Source organism: Mesoplodon bidens (genome assembly GCF_964165515.1).
Source record: "Mesoplodon bidens genome assembly, chromosome: 11".
NCBI lineage: Eukaryota > Metazoa > Chordata > Mammalia > Artiodactyla > Ziphiidae > Mesoplodon > Mesoplodon bidens.
The window spans coordinates 20121767-20144684 of NC_138167.1; the positions used below are offsets into that span (position 1 = coordinate 20121767).

General features: G+C 36.1%; 1 protein-coding gene across 1 annotated transcript in view; it reads right to left on the reverse strand.

Moving 5' to 3' along the window:
* LMNTD1 (lamin tail domain containing 1) overlaps positions 1-22918 on the reverse strand; it is a 62960-nt gene that overhangs the window by 18471 nt on the left and 21571 nt on the right. Inside the window, exons 4-7 of the mRNA XM_081250195.1 lie at positions 4694-4880; positions 4038-4157; positions 2027-2241; positions 1249-1419 (exon numbers count right to left, since the gene is read on the reverse strand). Coding sequence (XP_081106321.1) covers positions 1249-1419; positions 2027-2241; positions 4038-4157; positions 4694-4880 — 693 coding nt within the window. The remainder of the gene's footprint in view (positions 1-1248; positions 1420-2026; positions 2242-4037; positions 4158-4693; positions 4881-22918) is intronic.

Genomic DNA, 22918 nt, shown 5'->3' on the forward strand with positions numbered 1-22918 from the left:
TCTGAAGTCAAATTTCTTTGGGAAACAAGTTATTCAAAATAAGTAAAACAGTGAAGGCTATCATTAATTGGCAAAAAACATGAATGTACTTCTTGGAAATCTCAAATCTAACTCATAAAGTACTAAATATGTGTGTCTATAAAATATATATATGTATATTAAATGTATATGTGTATATAAAACATTGCTGAAAGAGCTCTTTAAATATCAGACACAAGTCTCTTACTTTACAGATAAAGAAACTCAGGCACAAAGATATAGGATACTTAATTGTATGCAATGGAATACATTCAGGAATTTACAGAATTTCCATCATTCCACTTCTAAAAGGTATTATTTTGGAGGGTGCTATTTCCCAACATGTGTTAGCATACTAACATGGTGGTTCTTATACTGTGTGTACAGAATCCTGTGATTCCAGAGAGGTGTCTCAAAGGTCACAGGGAAGGAGGAAAGAAGAAGATGGGTGTAGTGGGTAGTGGGAATCACTCTTCATCTTGGATGGGTCTCCTTTTATCCATTTCATATACTGGGATTCTGCAAAGATTTCATTTAAAAAAGCACCCCTCTGCTAAGTATAGGTTTGCAAATCATTATAACCTCACCAGGATACAACTGCTCTATGAAAGTCTTTCTCCACAGCTTAGAATCTGCACTGTATCTAATCAGTTCTTCTTAATCATTTGGCAGCATCTGGTGAACCTCATGGACTTTCTTGCCAGAAAACATCATATAGACATACATTTTTTTCTCCAAGTTTAGCCAGATTCATGGACTTCCTGAAGTCCATTAACAGATCCTGGGCTAATAACACCAACTCTAAAAGCTTTATTTAGAGGATTTAAATAAGAAATTTCTGGGTGAAAAAGAATAAGAATTTGGGAATAATATTAGAGTGTGTTTGGAAAAGATAGATATTTTTTAGCACAGCTTAACTTATCGGACCAATTTATCCTGCCAAATGAAAAACAAAATATACTTTTGACCAAACTCCAAGAAGCCTATGTACTCTTGCTGGCCATGCTGTTCTTTGGATTCGTTGATGCACTCAGATACTGTGCTAGAGCAAATAAGTGGACAGCTCATGGTACTTGCTTTAGAGGCCATCTGTTCTTGAGGATATGAATACTTTTTAATACTTAGAGACTTTTACAACTTAACCACCTTTTCACCAGTTCTACACACACACACACACACATACACACTCACCACTTACTCTCCACTGGAATAAGTATCCCTTTGACTTACCTGGCTGGATCAGGCCTGGCTGACTGAGACCTGGGCTGTCTGTCTAAGCTGCGTTCAGTCATGTAGGTGTTGTGAGGATCAATCAGTGGACAGTAGGGATGTGCAGAGACATTAGGACTGTGGCACCAAGGGCTGCGATTGGGGAAAAGCATTGGTGGGATTTCTTTTTCTCTGTAAAAGAAAAATTAAGCCCAAATTGAACCCCAAAGGCACTTCATACAGTGGCATTAATAATGAAAGCTCAATTCGAGTGAAAGCATGTTCCAAGACCAGAGAATATGGCTTTTCTAGACTTTGTGGGCAGCATCATTATCACATCAGAAGCATTTGCCTGCAAATGAATAACATAAATTCTGTTCTTTCAGCCACAGCCAGCTCTTGATCCAAGATGAAAATTCTAGATGATGCAAATCTTCCTCCACCTAAGCACTGCTAAAGGTGTGGTGATAACTTCATCTCTGCACTATTCCACGGCCTTACCTCTAACAGCAGTGCTGTTATGGAATGAAATGACCAGAGGGGTCTTAATATCACCCAGTGGAAATTGCCAGCCTTTATCATCCCACGAGTATACCCTACTTGCTCTGTGTTTTTATGTTTTAAAACATAAAAGCTATTATGGTTTTTATGGTCTTATTCAAAATAGGAGTTTTTTGGTCTATACTGATTTACCTATTCGTCATATATCTACTTGTCAGCCAGTCACTCCCACCAGCTCAGCCCTTATTAATTGTGGGAAGGACTCAATTAAAAAAAAAAGAAAACAAGCAACTTTTACCTTGTAAGAGAAGCTTGAACTCGTTCCACCTGATATTTTGAGGTATCTTTCTTAGATTGATCTTGTTTTTCTTTAGTCGTAGTTGTAGCTGCTGGCCAATGAAACATGTGCCTTTGAGATGTTGGACTTACTACTGAGCATCTGTCACATTCAATGTCAGTCTCTAATTTCTCCCATGCTTGCTTCCAGTGAATAGGAGTGTACCAGGCAACAGCCTAACAAAAATGATTTATTAACATGAAATACTATTGGAGTTAGATAGGTTTTTTTTAATGACATAGCTTATTGCAATAAAATTTCAAAATCAAACTGTAATGTCATTTACGTACTGTGTAAGGATTAGTGAAACACATGATGGCTGTAGTAAGACATCCTGGCCTTAGTTTCCCGTTGTGAAAATTACAAGCTGCATAACCTCAGGCAGATTAGTCACCTACTGTTTTGGACTGTGTCCTCATATGTAAAATGGGGAGGGTGGTGGTGAGGGTGTTATATGAGGGTGTGGTGAGATTCAGTTAAGCTACTGAATTTTGTAACTATAAAGAACTATACAAACAGTAGTTGTAATATTAATAAGTTAAATTTTTAATAGTTAAGACTATCTATCTATCTATCTATCTACCTACCTAATCTTATTTGAGATGGGGAAATGGGCATTAGAGCTAAAGACATGGAGGAGAAAGCACATTCCAGGCTAGAATCCTAGGTGGGCAGGTTTTTATTTTTTGGTTTCCTGAATATGCGGCATATATGTGCACATATATGTGCAAAAATTATTCAGAAAAATCATGTGTAGGGACTAATAATTATGTTTTTGTTCAACATGAGAAAAGTTAGGCACCGAAGTGTGCCCTATCATTCTACTTGTTCTTGTGATCTGTTTTTAGTTTATAAAATTAGAGGTTTGGGTTGATGCTGTAACCATTGCAAAACCCTTTGTTTGCCAGCTAAATAGACATAAAAGAAAACAAGGCAAGTTCAGCTAAGCTAGGCCTACAGCAAAGAAAGAGAAAGATGAAATCTTTCTTAAAAGGTTTAATTTCATGGATCACAGCAGGAAAACCCCACTTTTGGTTCAGTTCATCAGTTAGGGATTCTCCTTTTTTGCAGCTCAAACATAGATATTTGCATGGCAAATATGTTTATGATCTTTTGAGTGCAATCTCTCTCAGTTAGATTGTAAGCCTTTCCTAGCTAAGGGCAATATTTTATTTCTTCCTGTATTATAGGGGGCTTAAAAACATCTGATGATAATGACAGTGATAATGTGATAAAATGATAAGTTTTAATTTCACCTCTGGAATGTTGACCATATGAACCTTGTAGGCTCTTTTGTCTGGTTTTATTTTACTTTTGCCATTTTGCCTATCATGTGACCTTGAGCCAGCCGTTTAACTTTCCAAGCCCCATTTTCTTCCTTTGTAAAATGCTTAAATAATCTGAGAATCAAAGGAGATAATGTACATATAAATAGCCCTTTGAGTTCCTACGGCACAGGAGCAGTCTGTTCCATATCTGAATCTCTAATAGAAAACAGTGTATTGGGAAAGTCCCAGGCATTGAATCATAGAAGATGCCTATTAAATTTCTGACATGTAATATAGAGGCTACAAATCATATAGGACAACAATGTGGTTGGTGAAAAATATCTAGCCCTGTTTAAAAATCAGTAGACTCGGGGCTGCCCGGGTGGCTCAGTGGTTAAGAATCTGCCTGCCAATGCAGGGGACATGGGTTCGAGCCCTGGTCCGGGAAGATCCCACAAGCCGCGGAGCAACTAAGCCCGCAAGCCACAACTACTGAGCCTGCGCTCTAGAGCCCGCGGGCCACAACTACTGAAGCCCGCACGCCTAGAGCCCGTGCTCTGCAACAAGAGAAGCCACCGCAATGAGAAGCCTGTGCACCACAACGAAGAGTAGGCCCCGCTCGCCGCAACTAGAGAAAACCCGCGTGCAGCAACAAAGACCCGACGCAGCCAAACAAACAAACAAAAAAAGAACAGGACACTGACTTCACCATTAGGTTTGCACAGGATTGTTGTACAGTTTGGGCTTGTCCTAAATCTGTTTTGTTCCTTCCAAAGAAAATCTGATGGTGGCTGGTGCTTTGCTTCAGATGCTGCTGCCCAGACCTGAAAGAAAATAGTTTGTTAATAACAATTGCCATTGGAGTTCAACATAGTTTTATAAATGTCAGAGGGTTATTGCAACACATCTTTCTAAACAGGTGAGGTTTTTAAAATATAATGACTATAATATGTAATGTCAAGCTGTGTAACTGAACAGCTACTGTATGTGGTTTAAAGTAAAGCCCAAGAAAGAGGGGGGAACTCTCCAGCGTCGCCTAAGCAAACCCTCTCTTTGTTTTTTCTTTAAAGATTATGTTTGCTTAGTTTTAGGAACTTAGGTATTTTATTTTGATAGTTAAATCATAAAAGCACAAAGTATTGCATGCCAAATTGAAGAAAGCTATGGAAATTTAATTATGGGTATTAATTTATATCCAGAGATGGACAAAGTGGCACAATTAACAAACAACAACAAAAAAATCACATTTAACAGAGAGATCAAGGGATGCAGAAACCACTGGTGCTAAGCCGTGGTCTGACTGGGTAAATGAGTTTTTCCTGAACAAATCTAGTTCATAGTATTTATATCTTATACTCACTGTTACCGTGGAATTGGCCTGCATTATGATATTGGGAAGGAATTGGTACAGAGAGACTGTTTGTCCATCCACATTTTGTTGGAGAATATGATTTCCAATTTCCAGTTCTTTGTCAAGGGAAGAGTTAATGAGCTTCACGCATAAACCTTTGACATTCACTTCAGCTATTTTAATGTCTCCAAGAGCACTAGAAAATAAAACTCAAAGATTATAAGGTGCCTTCAGATGAGCGTGTCTTTAGCTCACTTTAAGGACTGAATAATAAATATGCTTTGGAAGTTGTTCCTAAGCTGTATATTCTGTTGGACAAATTCCATGTAGAAATAGTGTATTTGGTGCCTTAAGCAAATGGCTTGATTTCTTAGTTCTGTTTGGTTATCTGTGCAACAAAATGATCTTTCACATAAAATAAACTTTAATAATCCTTTAGGTATCAAGATAAAAATGCCATTGGGAGGTACTATTATTATTATTTAAATATCCTACTGTTCTTCACAAGAAATACTGAGACATGAAACTCTCAAGTAGATCAAGAGGAAAGTTAAACTATTTATTTATTTCTGATAAGGTTACCGTGAACATGAATTGCAACTATATGCTTAAAAGAATTCTGCAAACTTAAAACATACAAATATAAGGTGGTATTTTTTCTCCTTCTAACATTTCAAGAGCTTAATATGTATCAAGGACCAGGTTAAATATTTATATATTAGCATTTTTCAGAGTGTGGGTCACAACCTATAAGTATTGGGTTGGCCAAAAAGTGCCTTCTGTTTTTAAGTAAAAATAAAAGACACATTTTTCATTTGCACCAAGAACTTTATTGAACAACGCAGTCATCCTTTTGTTCCACTATCTTCTGCCATTTTTCAGGCAACTTCATAATTCCATCTTCCCAAAACTTTTTATCTTTTTGAGCAAAGAACTTGTCCAGGTGCCTTTTACAGTCTTCCAGAAAATGGAAAATTTTCAGTAAGAGAATTTTGTAAAGACCCAAATAAATGGAAATCCGAAGGTGCAATGTTTGGTGAATATGGTAGATGAATCAGAACTTCCCAGCCAAGCTGTAACAGTTTTTGCCTGGTCATCAAAGAAACATGTGGTCTTGTCTTATCCTGATGGAAGGTTATGTGTTTTCTGTTGACTAATTCCGGATGCTTTTCATCGAGTGCTGCTTTCAGTTGGTCTAACTGGGAGCAGTACTTGTGGGAATTAATCGTTTGGTTTTCTGGAAGGAGCTCATAATAGAGGACTCCATTCCAATCCTACCATATACACATCATCACCTTCTTTGGATGAAGACCAGCCTTTGGTGTGTTTGGTGGTGGTGCATTTCACTTGCCCCATGACTTCTTCCATTCCACATTATTGTACAGTATCCACTTTTCATTGCCCATCACAATTTGTTTAAAAAGTGGAACGTTTTCATTACGTTTCAGTAGAGAATCATATGTGGAAATATGGTCAAGAAGGTTTTTTTTGCTTAACTGATGTGGAACCCAAACATCAAAGCGATTGACATAACTAAGCTGGTGCAAATGATTTTCAATGTTTGATTTGGATATCTTGAGTATGTTGGCTGTCTCCCATGTGGTATAACGTTGATTGTTCTCAGTTAATGTCTCGATTTGATCACTATCAACTTCAACTGGTCTACCTGACCATGGAGCATGTCCAGCGAGAAATCTCTCCACCACAAAGTTTTGCAAACCACTTTTGACACATTCGATCAGTCACAGCAACTTCTCCATACACTGCACAAATCTTTTTTTTTGCATGTGGGTTGCATTTTTACTTCTCTTGAAATAATAAAGCATAATATGCTGAAAATGTTGCTTCTTTTCTTCCATCTTCAATATTAAAATGGCTACACAAAAATTCACCAATTTTGATGTCTTTTTTAAAATGTATGCTTATATGACAGCTGTCACATACAATCTAACAAAATTGTTTTGAATGAAGTTAAAGACAACGAAGTGATACTCATCTTACAGAAAAAAAAAAACAAATGAAACTTTTGGCCAACCCAATACGCCATGAAATCCCTTTGGTGGGTTAGGGACATAATTTTGAAAATGAAATATACCACTACCAATAATAGGAACCAATACTTATGATGTGCCAGGCACTTTTAAGATATTATCAACATATCTATGATTTCATATCTATAATTCTGAAGTGCAAACATATCTGGAAAACCAAAAGATTCTTAAAAAAACACACTTGAAGCAAAATCTGACCTGAATTCCTTTGGTGGCAAAACCTGACCTGAAACTGAGGAGAGGCTAGTTACTGTCTTCATTCATGATTTGTGTGACTATTCATAAATTTGGCTGTGGAAAGTTTACTGTTTGATTTCGGATACTTCTCCAAGCCCTATTGGGGTGTTATGTAATATGTGTTCTAGTCACCATATTACTTTCTTAAAATCCTCCAAATTCTGAATTTGGAAACATGTAAGTCTCCAAATGTTTTGGTAGAGGCATTGTGGACTGGTAGTTACTTATGTAATTCTCACAAAAGGCTACATGTTTCTTATTGAAGATCACCATCAAAAATTTGAAAAAAACTGTATTATCTCATTTAATTCTCACAACAACGCAGTGAGACAGGTACTATTTTTAGTCCCACTTTATAGAAAAGGAAACTGAGGTTTAGAGAGATTAACTGCCATGTCCAAGTTCTCTCAATAAATGTTAGTTCTTGTTCTTCTTTTTCAACTAGTAAAATCTCAAAGAAGTTTGATCCAACCATTCAAATTGTTTAAATTTTGTATATACCCTGGTGGTTGAGCACTGCTAGAAGACACACACACACACACACACACACACACACATGCACACACACACACAGTATAGACTGCTCACCAAATGAATTAGTGGTCTCCAGCCACATGTGGGCCCTTAGTGATTGGCAGCAAACTGTGTTCTTCATGAGCTGAGCCAGCACCTTCTGTCATTCCCTCAACAACATTCAATTCCCTGCCTCACATCTCCAGTTTTATTGTCAGAAAATGATCTCACTAAAAAAATAGAGCCATCAGAAAGAAGTGTGTTTTCCTGCTTTCCACTTAGAAGCAGGTTCACCCATGCCCACACTGACCTCTTTGTTCCAGCCACCTCGTTTCAGTGCAAGAGGAACCCTTCTCCCATCTAAAGTGAAACTCTGCTTTTACCACCTCCTGCTGCTGCTTTGGTATTTCAGTCCCTTTCATTTTTCTCTTTTCACACCAACCTCTCCCTCTAGACTGCCTCTTTCCCCCAAATATGTACATATCTTCCAACTGCTATAACCTTAAAAAAGAAAATCACAATCCTCCTCTGGCTTCCACTTCCTACTGCCATCACAACCGAGCTTTTTTTTTTTTTTTTTTTTTACATCTTTATTGGAGTATAATTGCTTTACAATGGTGTGCTAGTTTCTGCTTTATAACAAAGTGAATCAGTTATACATATACATATGTTCCCATATCTCTTCCCTCTTGTGTCTCCCTCCCTCCCACCCTCCCTATCCCACCCCTCTAGGTGGTCACAAAGCACCGAGCTGATCTCCCTGTGCTATGTGGCTGTTTCCCCCTAGCTATCTATTTTACGTTTGGTAGTGTATATATGTCCATGCCTCTCTCTTGCTTTGTCACAGCTTACCCTTCCTCCTTCCCATATACTCAAGTCCATTCTCTAGTAGGTCTGTGTCTTTATTCCTGTCTTACTCCTAGGTTCTTCATGACATTTTTTTTTCTTAAATTCCATATATATGTGTTAGCATACAGTATTTGTCTTTCTCTTTCTGAATTACTTCACACTGTATGACAGACTCTAGGTCCATCCACCTCATTACAAATAGCTCAATTTCGTTTCTTTTTATGGCTGAGTAATATTCCATTGTATATATGTGCCACATCTTCTTTATCCATTCATCCGATGATGGACACATAGGTTGTTTCCATCTCCTGGCTATTGTAAATAGATCTGCAACAACAACCGAGCTTTTGGAAAGACTACGGCATGAGTTCTTCATCTCTTATTCACTCCCTCAACCCACAACCATATATTTCTGCCTTAGACCAAGATGATTAAGGCCCTCTTAAACTGGTCATCAATTAGTAAATTGAGTGGTAACTGTTCAGTCTTTGTCTTTTTTTAAATAGAGGTATAATTGACATATAACATTATATTTAGTTTGGGGTGTACAACATAATGATTCAGTATTTGTATATAAGGCAAAATCATCACCACAATAACTCTAATTAACAACATTGATCACCATATATAGTTACAATTATTTTTTCTTGTGAGGAAAACTGTTAAGATCTACTCTCCTAGCAAATTTCAATATAATACAGTATTATTAACTGTGGTCTCCATTCTGTACAGTACATCCCAATGACTTATTTATTTTATCTGTACATTACATCCCAATGACTTATTTATTTTATAATTGGAAATCTGTACTTTTTGACCCCCTTCTCCCATTTTGCCCACCCCCCACCTCTTGCTTCTGGCAACCAATCTGTTCTCTGTATTGATGAGTTCATTTTTTAAAAAATTTCATTGATAAGTGAGATCATACGGTATTTGTCTTTCTCTGACTTATTTTACTTAGCACAATGCCTTCGAGGTCCATCCATGTTGTTGCAAATGGCAAGATTTAATTCTTTTTTTATGGCTGAATAATATTGCATTTTATATTTATACCACATTTTATTTACCAATCATCCATTGATGGACACTTAGGTCATTTCCATATCTTGGCTATTGTAAATAATGCTGCAATGAATATGGCAGTACATATATCTTTTTGAATTAGAGGTTTTGCTTTCTTCAGATAAATACACAAAAGTGGAATTGCTGGATTATATGATAGCTCTGTTTTTAATTTTTTGAGGGACTTCCATACTGTTTTCCATAGTGGTTCAATTTACTTTCCCACCATTCAGTCTTTGTCTTAATGTCTCTGTGATATCTGCCTCTGCCAGATAGGTCCTTCTCTCCTTGTTTCCCCAAGTCCACTGTTTTTCTTCTACCAGTCTGGTTGCTCCTTTATAGTCTCTTTTTCAGATTTCTCTTCCTTCATCCATTTCTCAGATGTGAATCCCTGGGGTTCTGCCCTTAACCCTCTTTTATTCCCATCACACTCTATATACATGATATCACCCACAAACAGGGCTTTCAGTAACCATTAATACACTGATGACTGCTAAATCTAAATCCTTTTCCTGCTGAGCTTCAGACCCATAGAAACAAATGACCCCATAGAAAGAAAGACCCCAAAGATACCTCTAAATCAACATGCCCCAAAATGAATTCATCATTTTAGAAAAGTAGGAAACCTATTCAGGAAATTTCATCATCATTTATCCTGATGGCCACGCCTCAAACTTCTATTACTTTCCTGCTCTCTTATCCTTCTTGCCTTATCTGTGATGATGTTCTATTAATATTACTCTTTTTTTTACATCTTTATTGGAGTATAATTGCTTTACAATGGTGTGTTAGTTTCTGCTTTATAACAAAGTGAATCAGTTATACATATACATATGTTCCCATATCTCTTCCCACTTGCGTCTCCCTCCCTCCCACCCTCCCTATCCCACCTCTCTAGGTGGTCACAAAGCACCGAGGGGATCTCCCTGTGCTATGCAGCTGCTTCCCACTAGCTATCTATTTTACATTTGGTAGTGTATATATGTCCATGCCACTCTCTCATTTTGTCACAGCTTACCCTTCCCACCCCACCCCCATATCCTCAGGTCCATTCTCTAGTAGGTCTGTGTCTTTATTCCTGTCTTACCCCTAGGTTCTTCATGACATTTTTTTCTTAAATTCCATATATATGTATTTATATATGCATATGGTATTTGTCTTTCTCTTTCTGACTTACTTCACTCTGTATGACAGACTCTAGGTCCATCCACCTCATTACAAATAGCTCAATTTCGTTTCCTTTCATGGCTGAGTAATATTCCATTGTATATATGTGCCACACCTTCTTTATCCATTCATCTGATATGGACACTTAGGTTGTTTCCATCTCTGGGCTATTGTAAATAGAGCTGGAATGAACATTTTGGTACATGACTCTTTTTGAATTATGGTTTTCTCAGGGTATAAGCCCAGTAGTGGGATTGTTGGGTCATATGGTAGTTCTATTTGTAGTTTTTTAAGGAACCTCCATACTGTTGTCCATAGTGCCTGTACCAATTCACATTCCCACCAGCAGTGCAAGAGTGTTCCTTTTTCCCAACACCCTCTCCAGCATTTATTGTTTCTAGATTTTTTGATGATGGCCATTCTGACCAGTGTGAGATGATATCACATTGTAGTTTTGATTTGCATTTCTCTAATGATTAATGATGTTGAGCATTCTTTCACATGTTTGTTGGCAGTCTGTATATCTTCTTTGGAGAAATGTCTATTTAGGTCTTCTGACCATTTTTGGATTGGGTTGTTTGTTTTTTGTTATTGAGCTGCATGAGCTGCTTATAAATTTTGGAGATTAATCCTTTGTCAGTTGCTTCATTTGCAAATATTTTCTCCCATTCTGAGGGTTGTCTTTTGGTCTTGTTTATGGTTTCCTTTGCTGTGCAAAAGCTTTTAAGTTTCATTAGGCCCCATTTGTTTATTTTTGTTTTTATTTCCATTTCTCTAGGAGCTGGGTCAAAAAGGATCTTGCTGTGATTTATGTCATAGAGTGTTCTGCCTATGTTTTCCTCTAAGAGTTTGATAGCGTCTGGCCTTACATTTAGGTCTTTAATCCACTTTGAGCTTATTTTTGTGTATTGTGTTAGGGAGTGATCTAATCTCATACTTTTACATGTACCTGTCCAGTTTTCCCAGCACTACTTATTGAAGAGGCTCTCCTTTCTCCACTGTACATTCCTACCTCCTTTATCAAATATAAGGTGACCCTATGTGTGTGGGTTTATCTCTGGGCTTTCTATCCTGTTCCATTGATCTATCTTTCTGTTTTTGTGCCAGCACCATACTCTCTTGATTACTGTAGCTTTGTACTATAGTCTGAAGTCAGGGAGCCTGATTCCTCCAGCTCCTTTTTTCATTCTCAAGATTGCTTTTGCTATTCGGGGTCTTTTGTGTTTCCATACAAATTGTGAAATTTTTTGTTCTAGTTCTGTGAAAAATGCCAGTAGTAGTTTGATAGGGATTGCATTGAATCTGTAGATTGCTTTGGGTAGTAGAGTCATTTTCACAATGTTGATTCTTCCAATCCAAGAATATGGTATATCTCTCCATCTATTTGTATCATCTTTAATTTTTTTCATCAGTGTCTTATAATTTTCTGCACACAGGTCTTTTCTCTCCTTAGGTAGGTTTATTCCTAGATATTTTATTCTTTTTGTTGCAAAGGTAAATGGGAGAGTTTTCTTGATTTCACTTTCGGATTTTTCATCATTAGTGTATAGGAATGCCAGAGATTTCTGTGCATTAATTTTGTATCCTGCTACTTTACCAAATTCATTGATTAGCTCTAGTAGTTTTCTGGTAGCATCTTTAGGATTCTCTATGTATAGTATCATGTCATCTGCAAACAGTGACAGCTTTACTTCTTCTTTTCCAATTTGAATTCCTTTTATTTTCTTTTCTTCTCTGATTGCTGTGGCTAAAACTTCCAAAACTGTGTTGAATAAGAGTGGTGAGAGTGGGCAACCTTGTCTTGTTCCTGATCTTAGTGGAAATGGTTTCAGTTTTTCACCATTGAGGACAATGTTGGCTGTGAGTTTTTCATATATGGCCTTTATTATGTTGAGGAAACTTCCCTCTTTGCCTACTTTCTGCATGGTCTTTATCATAAATGGGTGTTGAATTTTGTCAAAAGCTTTCTCTGCATCTATTGAGATGATCATGTGATTTTTCTCCTTCAATTTTTTAATATGGTGTATCGCATTGATTGACTTGCATATATTGAAGAATCCTTGCATTCCTGGAATAAACCCCACTTGATCATGGTGTATGATCCTTTTATTGTGCTGTTGGATTCTGTTTGCTAGTATTTTGTTGAGGATTTTTGCATCTATGTTCATCGGTGATATTGGCCTGTAGTTTTCTTTCTTTGTGACATCCTTGCCTGGTTTTGGTATCAGGGTGATGTTTGCCTCGTAGAATGGGTTTGGGAGTGTTCCTCCCTCTGCTGTATTTTGGAAGAGTTTGAGAAGGATAGGTGTTAGCTCTTCTCTAAATGTTTGATAGAATTCGCCTGTGAAGCCATCTGATCCTGGGCTTTTGTTTGTTGGAAGATTTTTTTATCACAGTTTCAATTTCAGTGCTTGTGATTGGTCTGTTCATATTTTCTATTTCTTACTGATTTAGTCTTGGCAGGTTGTGCACTTCTAAGAATTTGTCCATTTCTTCCAGGTTGTCCATTTTATTGGCATAGAGTTGCTTGTAGTAATCTCTCATGATCCTTTGTGTTTCTTCAGTGTCAGTTGTTACTTCTCCTTTTTCATTTCTAATTGTATTGATTTGAGTCTTGTCCCTTTTTTTCTTGATGAGTCTGGCTAATGGTTTAACAATTTTGTTTATCTTCTCAAAGAAAAAGCTTTTAGTTTTATTGATCTTTGTTATCGTTTCCTTCATTTCTTTTTCATTTATTTCTGATCTGATTTTTATGATTTCTTTCCTTCTGCTTACTTTGGGGTTCTTTTGTTTGTTTGTTTTTCTTTCTCTAATTGCTTTAGGTGCAAGATTAGGTTGTTTATTCGAGATGTTTCTTGCTTCTTAAGTTAGGATTGTATTGCTATAAACTTCCCTCTTAGAACTGTTTTTGATGCATCCCATAGGTTTTGGGTCATCTTGTCTCCATTGTCATTTGTTTCTAGGTATTTTTTAATTTCCTCTTTGATTTCTTCAGTGATCACTTCGTTATTAAGTAGTGTATTGTTTAGCCTCCATGTATTTGTATAATATTACTCTTTACTATCTTCTGTATATATTGCCTTCTCTCCATCCCTATTGCTGCTGTCTTCATTAGGCTCTCTTCACTTCTGTGTCACAGTGTAACATTGTCTTAACTGGTTTCTCCGGTCTTGCTCCCTCCTAACCATTCAACATTTTGCTTCCAGAGCAATCTTTGTACAAGGATAAGTCCTTCAAAGTCTGACCATTTATTTCTAGAGAAAACACCAATGTCACAGAATGGAAACAAGTTTCTACATAATCTATCAGCCTCTTTAATTTTTTTTTCCTACTTCCTATCTTTGCTTAAATTGCAACCACAAGAATTTCTCACAAGACTTGTGGTAATTCATGTCTTTGCATGCTTCACCCATTGCCTATGCATGCACTATTCCTTCTTCTTGTTCCACAACACTTGAAATTTTCAGACTTCTTAATACTTAATATCTTGGGTACAAAATATCTCATTGTTATTTTAGTTTGATTTTCCCTGTTTATTGTGCAGTTGAGTAAGCTACTTATTGGCTACCGAGTTTTCTTTTGAAAATTGTCTTTCATATAATTTAGTCCATTTCTATAGGGTTGTTTTACATTTTTATGATGGATTTATAGTATAGTATTTAAATATATACAGAAATTTTTGAAAGAACTGTGTGGTAATAAGTGGGTATTATCCATATTAAGTTACTATGTTGGTAATAACTTGCTATGACAGCAAGAGAAAAATAACATACTCTTCTTATGAATTGTAGAATCACAGTGCTAAAAATATTGCCTGCAGTTTTGGTCCCAATGCCCTCACCATAGATTTATTCCAGAGTTTTCTGTTTTCTATTTTTATGTTGATAAACCAGCTACCAATCTTTTTGTTGTTCCTTTGAAGGTAAGTGTCCTTTTTCTCTGGCTGACTAAGATTTTCCTTACTTCTCCTGTTTTAGAAGTTTTTCTACTTCATACCTAGGGGGTTTTTTTCCCCCTATGTTTTCTCTTGCTGGGAGTTGGTAGTGTTGCTTGTACCTGTGGCTTGATGTCTTTCATTTTTGGGAAAATTCTCTGCCAGTATTTCCACCAATACTCTTCTACCTCAGTCCTTCTCTCCTCTCCTTAGTGACTTCAATTACAAGCATTTAGATTTTTAAAAATCTTGCCCTAATTTTTCCTTATGCTTGTTTTTTTCTATTCTCTTTGCTCTCTATAATTCAGCCTGGATTTTTTTTCTGAGAATGTTCTGGTTCAATAATTCTCTCTTCTGTTGCATGACATATATTGTTAAACTCATCTACTTTTGAAATACTAATTTCTGTTACTGGGTTTTTTTTCCTAGAATTTCCTACTGATTCTTTTATTTTTAGTTTCCAGTTCTATGCTAAAAATTTTTCTTGTCATTTAATTCCTTGACTATTTTAGTCAAGGTTATTTAAAAATCCCTGTCAGAAAACCATAATATCTGGATCACCTAGGCCTGTTTTTATTGTCCATTTTTAATCTTAGTTTTGGGTCAACTTTTATTGTTTGTATGCCTTGTTATTTTTGACTTATTGCCTAGTATGATAGATTAAACATTGCAGAGGTAATTTAAAGTTATGTATAATGTTTTCTTGATCCAGAGAGGATTTACTTTAACTACTGGCAGCCATCTACATTGGGGGTAAACCACTTCATTCCAATCAGGGTGTGAAATAATTTGCCACCAAGCTTTGGCCCCAATTAGGCTGGTTTATTTTGAAGATAGCCTTAATACTGTGTGTACCTTTGAGGTTACAACTGAAAGCCTGTGGTGTTTGTCAGTGACCCTCCTTCTTGACAGGCCCTGAATCAAGCCAATTTTTATTCACCCGGTCCTGTGAGACTGCCAAAATCTCTGAATAACTTCTCAGCCTCTTAGCTGCTGCTTTCAAATTAACAACTGTTTTGAGGAGAAAAGTGGCTCCAAATGTCAATCTATCACCCTGAGTTTCCTCTCCTAGAAGAGGACTTGTGAGAATATAAGATGTAAAATCTATGAAATCTTTATGTATTTATTTGTTTGGTTGTGCTGGATCTTAGTTGTGGCAAGCAGGCTCCTTAGTTGTGGTTCATGGGCTCCTTAGTTGCAGCTCACTGGCTCCTTAGTTGTAGCACATGGCTCCTTAGTTGTGGCATGAGAACTCTTAGTTGCAGCATGCATGTGGGATCTAGTTCCCTGGCCAGGGATTGAACTGGGGCCCCCTGCATTGGGAGTGTGGAGTCTTAACCACTGTGCCACCAGGTAAGTCCCAATCTATGAAACCTTGATCTACACTACCAACCTGCCTTCAGTGGTCTCACTTTATACCCATACTACATTGTATGAGGTTGCCTGTTTTGTAGAGAGGTTCACTTTTGAGCAATGTATATACCTGTTCCTTTCTTTTACATTACCATTAGGGTTCTTACTAAATTGTAGATATAACATTTTTACTCTTATTTGATAGCCGTAGAATTTCTCTATGTCATCCTCATTCTAGTGTTACTGAATTCTCTGTGGGATGTTTTTATTTTTTGACTGAATTCCTTTTAGTTTTTGAGAATTGCTTATTCTGCCTGGGAAGATGAGCAGTAGTTTGAGTTTTTCTTTTAACCAGATAAGACCCTAGAATAGCTCAGTTATCTCTTTGTTATCATATATGTAATTGGATATGTACAGTTGCTTTTCAAAAACATTTCATTATTCAAGTGAAATGTTTATTCATTGACATTAAATTTTTATTTTATGCACATAGGTAGAATAAATTAGCTTGTCTGAAAGAAAAAAATACCATTGTTCATATCAGGGCTAGCCACTTCATTTGCCTTCCTTTTGATATAAGGCCAAAAGTTACAGGAAAATACTTCACATAATACATGGAAATTCACTGAGCCAGGGCTGTTAATCTGCTATCACACAGCCTTCTGTAGTTATCTTTTTTTCTTCCCTGTAAGCCTTCCCATTTTTCTTTAGTAGGAAAATGACTTGAAACCTCTAAATTGTGACTGGCTTAGAGTGTAGAGTGATGTACCAATCATTCTGTCAGTAGCCTTTGCATGGTCTTGATTTATAGAGATTGAAAAGACAAATGGCTATATCACTTTTTTCAAAAAATGACAGTTTTTCGTTATTTAAGCTCTAATTTCTCTAGTTGTTGGAGTCTACTTGATAGCTCCATGCTACTTTACTTATCTGCCTTTAGATTTTTGCTACTCTAAAGTTTACTAAATTTATCTTTAGCATTTCAGTTCTTCCAATATGCATCTACCTGACATTATCTATGAAAATTGGCACCTGTGTTTATAGTTGCCATTAACAAAAAGAAAGACAAAGACCACATGATCACACTTTTTAATCAGATTCAGAAAAAGCATTTGACAAAATTCAACATCTTTTCACTATAAAAACTCTCAAAAAATAGGTAAAGAAGGAACATACCTCAGCACAATAAAGGACATATATGAAAAGCCCACAGCTAACACAATCAATGAGGAAAAACTTCCTCTAAGATCCACAACAAGGCAAGGATGCCTATTCTCACCACCGCTATTCATCTTAGTACTGGAAATCCTACCCAGAGCAATCAGGAAAGAAAAAGAAATAGAAGGTGTCAAATCAGAAGAGAAAAAGTGAATTATCTCTGTTTGCATATGATGTGCTCATATAAGTAAAAAAAACCCTAAGAACACCACAAAACAAATTCAGTAAATTGTAGGATGCAAAAATCAACATACAAAAATCAGTGGCATTTCTGTATACTAACAATGAATGAACCAAAAGGGAAATTAAGAAAACGATCCCATTTACATTAGCAACAAAAGAACAAAATACTTAGGCAATAACTTAACCAAAAAATGAAAGATTTATACACTGAAAACTACAAAACACTGATGAAGGAAATTTAAAAAGACACAAATAAATGGAAAGTCATTCCATGTTCATGGATTGGAAGAAGTAATGTTGTCAAAATGTTCATACCAGTCAAAGTGATTTAGAGATTCAATGCAATCCCTATCAAAATCCTAATGGCATTTTTAAACAGAAGCTGTAAAAAAAAAAATCCTAAAATTTATGTGAAACTACAAAAGACCCCAAATAGCCAAAGCATTCTTAAGCAAGAACAAAGCTGGAAGTATGACATTTCCTGACTTCAAATTATATTGTAAAGCTAAAGTAACTAAAACAGTGTGGTACCAGCATAAAAAAAGACATATAGACCAATGGAACAGAATAGAGAACCCAGAAACAAACCAACACATTTATGGTCTACTGCTCTTCAACTGGAGTGCCAAGAGCACACGATGGGGAAAGGATAGTCTCTTTAATAAATGCTGGAAAAGTGGATATCCACATGCAAAAAATGAAATTGGACCTCTATCACACACCATACACAAAAATCAACTCAAAGTGGGTTAAAGACTTAAAGGTAAGACTCAAAATCATAAAATTCCTATAAGAAAATATAGGGGAAAACCTTCTTGACATTGGTCTTGACAATAATTTCTTAGCTAACACACCAAAAACACAGGTGAGAAAAGCAAATATAGAAAAAATGGGATTACCTTAATTTAAAAAGCTCCTGCACAGCAAAGGAAACAATCAACAAAATGAAAAGGCAACCTACAAAATGGGAAAAAAATATGTGCAAATCATATATTTGATAAGGGGTTAATATCTAAAATATATAAGGAACTCACACAACTCAATAGCAAAAAATCAAATAATGCAATTAAAAAATGGGAAAGGACCTGAATAGACATTTTTCCAAAGAAGATATGTGAATGGCCAACAGGTACATTAAAAGGGGCTTAACATCACTAATCACAGGGAAATGCAAATCAAAACCACAATGAGATATCACCTCACACCTGTAAGAATAGCTGTTATCAAAGAGACAACAGTAAGTATTGGTGAAGATGTAGAGAAAAGGTAACCCTGTGCACTGTTGGGAATGTAAATTGATGCAGTGCTATGGAAAACAGTGTGGAGGCTCTTCAAAAAATTAAAAATAAAACTACCATATGATCCAGCAATCCCACTTCCAGGTATTTGAAGGAAATAAAATTACCATTTGTTGAGTTATCTGCACCATCATGTTCATTGCAGCATTATTCACAATAGCCAAGATACAGAAACAAAGTGTCCATTGACAGATGAATGGATAAAGTGAATGTGGTATTTATTTTATAAATACAGTTGATTATTGAACAGTGCAGGGGTTAGGGGTGCTGACCACCCACACAGTGGAAAATCAGCATATAACTTTATAGTCGGCCCTCCATATCCATGATTCCACATCCACAGATTCAGCCAAACACAGATCATGTAGTACTGGAGTATTAATTGAAAAAAAATCCACCTATAAGTGAACCCATGCAGTTCAAATCTGTGTTGTTCAAGAGTCAGTTGTATATATATATATATATATATATATATATATATATGTATATATATATATATATACACACACACACACACACACACACACACACACACACACACACACACATATATATATATGTAATAGAGTATTATTCAGCCATAAAATGAAGGACGACTTGCCATTTGTGACAACATGGATGGATGTTGAGCACATTATGCTAAGTGAAATAAATCAGACAGAGAAAGACAAATACTGTATGGTCTCACTTATGTGGAATTTTTAAAAGCTGAATTCATATAAACAGAAATTAGAACAGTGTTTGCCAGGGGATAGAAGGTAGGGGAAATGGGGGAATATTGGTCAAAGGATAAAAACTTCCAGTTATAAGATGAATAAGTTCTGGGAATCTTATGAACAGCATGGTGACTATAGTTAAAAATACGGTATTATATACTTGAAAATTGCTAAGACAGTAGACGGTGAATCTTAAATGTTCTCACCAGAAAAAAAAAAAAAGGGTAATTATGTGAAGGATGTGTTAACTAATTTTATTATGGTAATCATTTCACAATACATATGAGTATCAAATCATCATTGTATAAGTTACACAATGTTATTTGTCAATTATATCTCAATAAAAAAACCCAAAAGACAAAAAAAAGTTGTACATCTTAAATATATGCAATTATGTCAATGATATCTCAATAAAACTCTCTCAAAAAAGTGAAAGAAGAAATGGTTATAAGCAGATTCATACTACAAAAAACGTTAAAGGAAGTTCTTTTCAGGTACTAGCATAATTAAAATGGATGGAAATATAATTTATAGATCAAAAAATAAACAAAACAAACAAACAAAAAGAACCAAAAAGCAGTGAAAATACATAAGGGTAAATATATAATATTTTTCTTATCATTTAAATTTCTTTTAAAAGTTGATTATTTAAGCCTAAATAACTATGGAGTATGGGATTTACACCATATGTAGAAGTAAAATATGTGACAGCAGAAGCACAATGGCTGGGAAAAGAGAAATGAAATTATAGTATTCTAAGGCTCTTCTACTATTTGTGAAGTGGTAAAATATAACATGAGGGTAGTCTGTAATAGGTTCAAGATGTATCCTATAAACTTGGAAGGAACCCCTAAAATAAAAGAGTTACAGTTAATCAGCCAACAATGGAGACCAAATGGAATATAAATAATGATTAATTTCAAAGAAGACAGAAAAATAATAAAAAGAGAACAGAACAGTTGGGACAAATAGAAAATGAATAACAAGATAATAGAATTAATCAGCCATATTAAAAATTACTTTAAATCTAAATTGTTTAAATGCCCAAATTAAAAGACAGAGATTGTCAGAAGATGAAAGATCAAGCCTACTGCATGCTACCTATCAATACAAAACATAATATTAAATATAAAGACACAAATAGGCTAAAAGTAAAAGGATAAAAAAAGCTATACCATGCTAACACCAGTAAAAGAAAGCTGGAATGGTTATATTGATATTAGACATAGTAGATTTCTGAGCAAAGAATAATGCCATGGATAAAGAAGTTTATTTCATAATGATATAGACATCAATTCTATATTGGAAGAAGATATAACAATCCTAAATGTTTATACACCTAAAAACAAGGCTTCAAAATACATGAAACTAAAACTGATAGAACTGCAAGAAGAAATCAATGAATCCTCAATTATCGTTGGAAATTTTAACACCCTTTTTTCAATAATTGATGGACATAAAATCAACAAAAAAGACAATAGACTTAACACTATCAATCAATTTGACCTGATCAATATTTACAAAACACTCCACTCAACGATAAATATATTTACCAGAACATTTATCAGGATAGACAATATCTGCTATAAAGCAAGTCTCAATACATTTAAAAGGACTCAAGTCATATAAATTATGTTCTTTGACCACTATGAAACTGAATTAGAAATCAATAATAAAAGATATCTGGAAAATCGTCAGAACTGGAAAAATCTGTAAAATATTTGGGAGCTAAATAATAGACTTCTTATTACTCAAGGATCAAAGAAGAAATAAAAATGGAAACTAGAAAGTATTTTGATGCCACAGCTAAGTGCTGAATCTTGGGCAGACTGTCCCTGGGAGAGGACTCAATCTAGCTCTGCAGAGATAGCAAGGAGAGCCTGGAGTGTGTTCTGGGTGGAGCAGTGGTGGCCACTGTCAGCACACTCAGGAGTACACAGCAGCTCTCCCAGTGAGAGTGCCCTGGGCTCTGCCCACTCCATACTGCAGCTTAGCACTAGATCTGGGTCCTGGAAGAAGACTGCCACAGAGGCAGCCCAGATCTCAGGCAGCAGCTGAACCACCTCAATTCCTGCAGCCACAATACCTCAACCCCCAGCCCCAGCCTACTTCACATCACGGCTTTGCACTAGATTTAGGACAAACACAACAAAGAAAGGTAAGTGACCTTGGTGCTGCTTCTGAGCAGAACCGTGGACACCTACACAAGCAGTGCATAGGTCCTCTGTGACTGCACAGACCTCATTGCTTCAGCAATCACCTCCTTTGGGGCAGGGCATGCACTCAAGGGCAACAGAGTCTGATTGAACCTGATCCTCGGGGCTTCTGCTCCAACAACTGGGGAGTAGACCCTGCTCCTGACAGGGCCGCAACAGCCATGGAGCAGAGAGGAAGTCCGGCCACACAACTTGCACAGGCTCTACACACTACAACACCAACCACACCCCTATCAAGGGGATACTGGCCAGCACACCTTTAAGAAAGACATGACAGATGTCCATATCAAAAGCAGTCCTCACACCAAAAACACTGGACACACAAAGTCTACACAGGGATGTTCTCACATAAAAACACCTCTTCAAGTGATGTTCAATACCACAGCAATCAGACAAGAAAAATTGAAGGGAAGAAGGTAAAACTGTCAGTATTGCAGATGACATGATACTCCATATGGAGTCTCCACACAAAAACTATTAGAACTAATAAATGAATTCAGCAAGGTAGCAGGATACAAGATTAATATACAGAAATTTCTTGCATTTTTATACACTAATAATAAAGTAACAGAGAAATTTAAAAATCCTGTTTCAAATCTCATCAAAAAGAATAAAATACTTAGGAATAAACTTAAGCAAGGAGGTAAAAGACCTATATGCTGAAAACTATAACACAGTGACAAAAGAAAGTGAAGATGATTCAAAGAAATGGAAAGATATCTCATGTTTTTGGAATGGAAGAATTAATATTGTTAAAACGGCCATAGTACCCAAAGTAATTTACAGATTTAATGCAATCTCTATCAAAATACCGTGACATTTTTTTCAGAACCAGAGCAAATATCCTAAAATTTATATGGAATCACAAAAAAAAAAACCAGAATTGCCAAAGCAATGCTGAGGAAAAAGAACAAAGCTGGAAGTGTAACTCTTCCACACTTCAGACTGTACTAGAAACCTGCAGTAATCAAAACTGTGGTATTGGCACAAAAACAGACTTATGGATCAATGCAACAAGATAGAGCGCCCAGAAATAAACCCACACACCTATTATCAATTAATGTACGACAAAGGAAATAAGAATATACAATGGAGAAATGACCATCTCTTCAACAAGTGGTGTTGGGAAAGCTGGACAGCTAAAGCTGGATGTAAATCAATGAAATTAGAACATTTCCTCACACCATATGCAAAAGTAAAGTCAAAATTGTTTAAAGACCTAAATGTAAGACTTGACACCATATAACTCCTAGAAGAGAGCATAGGCAGAACATAATTTAACATAGGTTGTAGCAATATTTTCTTAGATCAGTCGCCCAAGGCAAAAGAAATAAAAGCAAAAGTAAACAAATGGGACATAACCAAAGTTAAAAGCTTTTGCACAGCAAAGGAAACCATCAACAAAATGAAAAGACAACCTATGGAATGGGGGAAAAC